The sequence below is a fragment of the Heterodontus francisci genome, chromosome 34 (assembly GCF_036365525.1).
Source record: "Heterodontus francisci isolate sHetFra1 chromosome 34, sHetFra1.hap1, whole genome shotgun sequence".
Lineage (NCBI taxonomy): Eukaryota > Metazoa > Chordata > Chondrichthyes > Heterodontiformes > Heterodontidae > Heterodontus > Heterodontus francisci.
The window spans coordinates 12,323,460-12,331,674 of NC_090404.1; the positions used below are offsets into that span (position 1 = coordinate 12,323,460).

An 8,215-nucleotide genomic window follows, 5' to 3' on the forward strand; every position below is an offset into this window, starting at 1 on the left:
TGAAGTCTGATGCTCTGCATTCATTACTTACGAATCTATCAAATTTTATATCAGCACAGTAGTTCGCAATTGCATTCTATATGCTCAAGGCCAGGCCATTTAGATATAACAAAATAAACAATTTAACGAATACTGGCAACTGCTGGTTCCTACTGCGTACTTCTTACCTGGTAGAGAAAAAGAGCCAAATTGATGAATAAATACAGGCTGAAATAGAGGAGGGACGAACTCCTCTGCTCTTCTATTTTAATGATTCAATCAAAGTCCTTTATTGAGGCGACTTCAAAAGATTCTTCTATTTGTAATGTGATAGAAGTCTGGGAAAGTGTTTTTAGCTGTTGATCAGGTGATCGACAGGCGCTGATCAGCAACAATGGAAATGATGGGGGCGAATGTATTTTTTGGTCGGCATATTATGGAACGAGTTGATACTGCAGTCAAACGTTGAGTTTTTTTTAGGAGCACGAATCACAGCGGCTAACTTGTTCAATCTGCCATACTTTTCCAGCGACACCGTCTCCCCCGACCATCTACGGCCTGCTCTCCTCCTGTGAACAACCCAACACCGATGGTTGAGTAACCTACGGCTGTTTGGCGATGGACTACACCCCTGAAATCACCACCGTTTCCTGGAAGAAAGATAAACAGCCGATCACCACTGGATTCAAAACTTACCCGTCAGTGCTGAACAAGAAGGGAACCTACACCCTGAGCAGCCAGTTAACCATCACCGAGTCAGAGGTGGGAAGCAGCAAAATCTACTGCGAGGTTCGACGCGGAGAGTCGGTCTGGGTGAAGATTGGACCAGGTTAGTATTGTGGGATACAGGGGAAATGTGTGAACATCTGATAGAACCTTGGTTAAACCAGACTTTACGTACTGTGCAGAGGTCTCGTCTCCACATCACACTTACAGCACTGTGCACAGTTCAGGTCTCCGTGTCACCCTTTGTGTAGTGTGCAGAGTTCTGGTCTCCACATCATCCTTACAGCACTATGCACAGTTCTGGTCTCTGGAAATGCATGATAGCAAAAGAAATCGCAAAACTTTAACGATATTGTTTAATTCTTAATCATTTATTTGGCAAAAAATGTAAATAACGTATTCTCTTCAAGGTTATTATGAAAGTTACAGAGTCCATCCAACTGTTATCCTCACTCAGAGTACCAATGAAGAAATCACAAGCAGCAGATTTGCAACCGCCGTGTGTTCAATCATCGATTTCCATCCAAAATCAATAACCGTGAGTTGGTTGAAGGATGGACAACCCTTGGAGTCGGGCTTCGTCACCTCTCCCGTCTGTGGAGCGAACGGGAATTTCTCAGCAACCAGTCGGTTGACAGTCCCCGCTGGGGAATGGTTCACCAATACGGTCTATATCTGCCAGGTCTCTCATCAAGGGGTTACCCAAAGCCGAACAACCAGATCTCAGGGTAAGGGACACAATCCCAGGAAGTTCGGTAACATTCTACGCGCCCATGTTAGTCAGGAATGTACTGGAAATAGCACAAAGCACAACATAATTCCTGATTTCCCATCATGAAGTTTGTGTTTGTTTCTGGTGTAATTGTTGAATCAGATTTGCTGACGGTTCAGGAATCCAGCACATTACCAAAGATTGTTTTCCTCATCCACTGAGTGAAGTGACCTTAATCTCAGGTTTATCCTGAATTACGCCTGTCAGTAATTTATAATCATGCAGTTTGTGTTTGCTTCCAATGGTTGAAAGCAAAGAAGCACCTAACTTTAGAAAGCGCCTTTCACGACCTCCGGAAGTCCCAAAGCGCTTTACGGTCACGGAAGTACCTCTTGAAATGTGTTCAGTGTTATAATGTAGAAAATGAAGTTCGGCCGTTAATCTGCACACAGCCAGCTCCCACAAACAGCTATGTGATAATAACCAGATAATCTGTTTATTTAGTGATGTTTGGTGAGAGATACATATTGTGCAGGACACCGGGGAGAACTCCCTTCGCATCTTCCAAATGCTACCATGGGATCCTTTTTGTTCAACTGAGAGGGCAGACAGTGCTCTGTTTTAATGTCTCAGCCTATAGAAAGAACCTTGAATGATGCAGTACTCCCCTCAGTACTGGCACTGGGTGTATCAGCTTATATTTTGTGTTCAAGTATTTGGAGTGGAACTTGAATACACGATTATTCTGAATAGGATTCCTCACGGTTCAGGATTCCATCACCTCGCCAAAGAAGGTCTATCCCTGCTCAGAGATCAGAGTCAGTGAGGTGCTCATGGTCGCCGGTTTATCTTGAGTTGGCTGGTCATAATTGGAGCCGCAGTAGGAGGCTGCAGCCCTTTACTGGCAACAGCGTCAGGATCCCCGGGTAAAAAGGGTATCTACCCTATTTAATCCATTGTGTTCTGTTATGGGTTCAGAACCTCAGGAAGGACATAGTGACCGACATGCAGCACAGATTCACCAAGATGGATGCCAGCGTTAAAATGGTTAAGTTCTGAGGACAGGTTGAAAACATTAGGCTTCCATTCCCTCAAGCATAGAAGATCAAGGGTGGTCTAATTGAGCTCTATAAGATGATGACCGGATTCCATAGGGTAGATTGAGAGAAAATACTGCAGCTAGGGGGCAGGGGAGTTCCAGAAAAAGGGGACATAACTTTAAAACAATACCTCGGCGGTTCAGGGTGATGTTAGGAAGCATTTTCTTACACAGGGGCGGTGGAAATCTGTCCTCTATTTTGAGGCTTGGGGTCAATTGGAAATTTCAAAACTGAAATTGACAGATTTTGGTTAGGTGAACGTATAAATGGTTAGAAAACCAAAGCGGGTAGCTCGAGTTAAGTTGCAGATCCTCCATGATCTCATTGAATTGTGGAAGAGCTGAAGGACTTGAATGACCTACTCCTGTCCCGGTGTTCCTATCACTACCTGTGGTGATTTCGCCATCTGAATCTCTCACCAGACTGACACATGAGAAATGCTCACTTCTAACATATATTAACAAAGTATGCCACACTCAGCATTGCAAATTATTCTCCACCACAAAAGAAACCTTAGAACTGCATCCTCCCGACCTTTCACTTCTCCACTTAAGGTGGCTGCGACTGCTTCCTGCACATGTTCGTAGCACCAGATATCGCAATAAAACACCCCAAAAAATCGCTTTGGTTCCTGTTGCGCCTAGAAATCCGGATTTCATTGAACAGTAGTTTTGAACTAGCGCAATTGGGGTGGGGTGGTGGGAGGGAGCCATTATTATCAGCGGAGATAGTTTTGGAGCAAGGATCAATGGATGGGCCTAAAAGAGTGACGGATTTCTGGAAGATCATTATTCAGCGCGCAACACATCTGCGCACGAATTTATTCAAATCTGTACACCGGGTATTTGCTTCACAGCCCATTATAGCGTTCTCTGGATGAAAATACACAGATATGTAAAATAGCCTCCTGGAATCGCTGTAAATTCATTGTTCATCAATTAACCAAAGGCTTGAGGTTGATCTCGCAAAGGTGATGCATTCTCGTTGAGAGAGTGAAGACTGAATACTGGTGTCTGATTCTGAAGATGAATCTATGACTTTGACTTTGTTTTACAGTTCCACCCTCATGCAATGATCCAGTAATTACACTACTGCGACCATCAATAGAACAGGTCTTACTGGAGGCGACGGTGACCTTAACCTGCATCGTGTCTAATGCTCCATATGGAGTCAACGTGTCCTGGACCCAAGAAAAGAAGCCTTTGAAATCAGAGATTGCCGTCCAACCCGGAGAGGATCCCGATAGCGTGATCAGCACCGTAAACATCTCGACACAATCCTGGCTGAGTGGGGCTGGGTTCTACTGCGTGGTGAGCGATCAGGATCTGCCGACTCCTCTCAGAGATTCCATCCACAAGGAAGAAGGTGAGCGGAGAAATTGAAGCAATAAGTGAGAGGTTGTGCCTATTTCCGGTGTTTGTGAAAGGGCTGATTCATATTATTCAGTGCAATAATGGATAACGGAATCCTCTGGAACCCAAGATAATCTGTTTAAGGGGAAGCTAGATAAGAACGTGAGGTAGAATGGAATAGAAGAATCTGCTAGCAGGGTTAAGAGAATTAAGGTGCGAGGAGATTTGTGCGCAGCATAAACACCAGCGCAGACTAGTTGGATGAATGGCCTGTTCCTGTGCTCCAAATTCTATATAATTTTCCAGTTTAACCGCTTAACTTCTCAGCGAGAAGGATTGTAGCCGCCTCTTCTCCGGGTTGGAAAACAGGACAGGCCCAGAGGGGAAAAGGAAAATCTTTAAAATTCTGGGCAAAGCAAATTTCTTTCACATCTAACCACCGGTTTTATTGTCGCTGGGATCCTGTTTATTGACATCTATCTTAATTTTTCTGTAGTTAAAGATCTGCGGGAACCATCTGTGTCTGTCCTCCTGCACACGGCAGAAGAAGTCTCCACTCAGAGGTTCCTCTCCCTGACCTGTTTAGTGAGAGGTTTCTCCCCCCGAGAGATCTTCGTCAAGTGGACCGTCAATGACATTTCGGTGAATCCCGGCAACTACAAGAACACCGGGGTGATGGCGGAGAACGACAATAGCTCCTTCTTCATGTACAGCCTGTTATCCATTGCAGCGGAGGAGTGGGCCAGCGGCGCTTCTTACTCCTGTGTGGTGGGACATGAAGCGATCCCCTTGAAGATCATCAACAGAACAGTTAATGAATCCAGCGGTAAACCGAGTTTAGTGAACATTCCGCTTGCACTGTTGGACAATGTCAATTCATGTCAATGAGAATCTCTCAGTTATATTTCAGTCCTGAAATAAAAACCAATAAAGTCCTTTTCCTCCAATCGTGAGTTAAACACAAAGCCGCTCAATTAATTTTGTTTCCCTCATTTGCCAAGTGGAAATTTTTTTATCTGAAGTAAGATATTTGCAGGTCCCGGATCCAAGGCTTAGACAGCCAGCGTTCGCAGTTCAGATACACCACAGGATAGAGACAGATTGAAACTCATTTATGACAGGATTCCGCAGGGTAACGTCAGTACCTTTCCTCCTGCAAGGGGTGTTCTGAAAATTTTCAATTTTCCAACAAACAAACGCAGCAAATTTAGATCTCGGTTTCCTTGCTTCTCATGTTGTCCAGCCCCTCAGAATTGGGGTCAGTTTTAAGTTGCAACATCGCACCCACTGGGAACTGAAATGAGGACCACACACGAACACGAACCATATTCACATTACGCCAGTCAGAGCGAGGGGAAAAGGCAATTTATTGATCCACTGTACCTCAACCTCCCAACAGACAGAGGTAAAGTGCAATTGTTAACCCATTGTGTCTCCACTTCCCCACCAGAGAGAGGGAAAAGGACATTTGATAACTCATTATACCCACTCACTCACCCAGCATAGAGAGAGTAATGTCAATTATTGTACCTTCACACCCCCAATAGGGAGAAATAGGCAAAGAACAATTGTGAGCTCATTACAGCTCCGCAACCCACCCACCCCACTTCCCCAACTCCTTCATCAGAGAGAGGGGAAAGTACCCACTCACCTCACCTCACAGCATAATATATGAAAAGATTTGGGGGCAAACATGTTCTAATCACATTTTAATGGATTGAATTCAAATAGTTAAAATCTAAACTGGTGATTGAATCTTCCCCTGCTTTTCACAGCTTTGATCTTTATGTTTGAGGACCACCAGTTGAATTGTTGCATTCATTCAGCTGATGTTATATTGCATCTCACACAGAACATATTTTTACACAGAGCGGTGAAGTATATTCTCTATAATCTACACCGTCAGGGTCAGACCCGATGTTGGTATTCTGTGAAATGTTGACCAATAACAAAGATGCATATACGCTGATACATACACACAGTCGCACACCCACTCATACATACACACACTAACTCACACACAAAGACACAAACGTCGATATAAACCGCTTCCCTCCCACACTCATACATGGACACACAAGCACAGCCAACGCCATCAAGGCACATATTGGCACAGTTTGACGTTCACAAAATATTGAAATAAAATCACATACTAATTCACACGTTAACAAACATACGTAGACACACATACACACGCACATTAACAGACTCACAAACATAGGCATATAAATACAGACAGAAATATACACATGAACACATTCACCACGCACAAATAGACACCAACCTTAACATACTGCCACAGAAATGGAAACACACGTAAATAGATAGCCAACAATATTTTATGGACACATAAACACACATTAACAATGAGATTAGCACATAAACATAGACAACAGCAGATAAAAACATAAATTAACACACTCCCATATGAGGCAGAGAGACGCATAAACACACACACACATGGGAAAATACACCCACATTAACACATGGGGGATAACACATACACATTAACACATTTTCACTTGACCACATAAACATATATTAACACACTCACACGCACAAATAAACACACATTAACACACAGGGACACATAAACACAGAAATCAATACAGAAACATACAGATTAACACACTCGCATATCGGTACACAAACGCATACATCAACACATGTTGGCACACAAGCACACACACTAACACATTCATACACATGCATAGACACATAAACACACACATTAACACTCATACACACATGCATGGACACATAAATACACAGATGAACAATCATCCACGGGCACATATGCACACATATTAACACTCATACATATATGCACACACACATGCATGCACACAAACACACACACGAACACTCATGCATTAACATAATTGTACACTTATATGGACACATAAATACACATTAACACACTCATGCACGCACATGAACACGTAAGCACAGACATCAGCATAGAATGACATAGATTAAAACACTCGCACAGGGAGACACAAACACACACATGCGGGCACACAAATACACACACTAACACATTTGTACGTATACATGGACACATAAGCACACAAATGAACACATGCGTAAACATGCATGGACACATAAACACACACGTTAATGTACTCGCACACACATGAACAGCCAAACGCAGTGTTATACATAGCAAGAGATACTTATACACATCTATGCAAATACGACAGTGCACAAACTAAAAGCCAGCTTACAGGTGAAAGTTGAATTTAAAAGTACCCTTTGAACGAAAAGAGTCTCCAAAAATTGTCCTGAATGAATGCTGGTTCCACAAACACCAGGAAGAAATGTCCTCACTTAGAAACTGACATGAGTCATATGTCAAGCAATTCCATCACAAATAAACAAACGAGATTGGAACACACATCCGACCTCTTACCCAGCACTCTTCACAGTTACCAAATAAGTAGATATCTACACCTACATTAAAAGTAACCGCTTTCAGTTATCAAACCTCGCTCAATGTGTCATCAGAATATTCCCTAATGATAGATCAAACGAAATTGATCCAAAGTAAATTAATGCCTGACACGAAACAAAAAATATCATACTTTCAGTCATGGCTTTGTGATGATCATAAAGTAAGAACAGCCGTGGAGTTAGTAACAGTGATAGATTGCTGAGAGTGATTAACGTAACAATAGGTATACATTGAAAATTAAGTTAAAGAACAAAGTAAAAACTTAAGGAAGAGAAATGTGAATGCAAATTAACAATATGACATCATGGATTGATAAACGATTTGAATATATTTCCCCCTCTACATCCCTTAGATTCCTTAGATCACATCTGGATTCAAGACAATGAGGAGGAGAGCGGCAACATCTGGACAACCGCTTCCACGTTCATCATCCTGTTCTTCCTGAGTATTTTCTACAGTACTGCCGTCACTCTGGTGAAGCTGAGAAGCTTCAATCCACTCACACTTCAATCTGACTGAAGCTGTTTGACAAATCTCTAAAATGCTTCATGGAACAAAAATAAAAACTTGAGATAATTGCCCCAGTCCATGAAATCTCAGCTTTATTCTTTTTTTTTTTGCTGGTCAATTGATTGGTTGAATTTTGGGCGCTGTGGATTTTCGTGATCTGTTTATTAACATTTCTGAATCAAAAAATAATGTCCTCTTGGTGCCTCTAAAAGTAAAACACCTTCAGTTGACAGATCCGAATCTTCAGCTAAGAAAAATCATCAGTGACATTTTCGTCTCTCTGTTTGAAATCTGTGAGATAATCGTGACTATAATATAAAGACATATCAGCATTGTACTATTCTTTGAAATGCATGTATAAATAAGTAATTTTCTCACTCCT

At 42.3% G+C, this 8,215-nt stretch overlaps 1 gene segment (V, D, J or C); it reads left to right on the top strand.

Annotated features, from left to right (window-relative positions):
* Nucleotides 1-597: 597 nt before the first annotated feature.
* LOC137348639 (Ig heavy chain C region-like) lies at nucleotides 598-7,842 on the top strand. The segment is given in 7 exon segments: nucleotides 598-808; nucleotides 1,116-1,433; nucleotides 2,171-2,260; nucleotides 3,072-3,182; nucleotides 3,574-3,882; nucleotides 4,366-4,695; nucleotides 7,676-7,842. Coding segments are annotated over 7 exon segments (1,536 nt in total).
* Nucleotides 7,843-8,215: the final 373 nt, after the last annotated feature.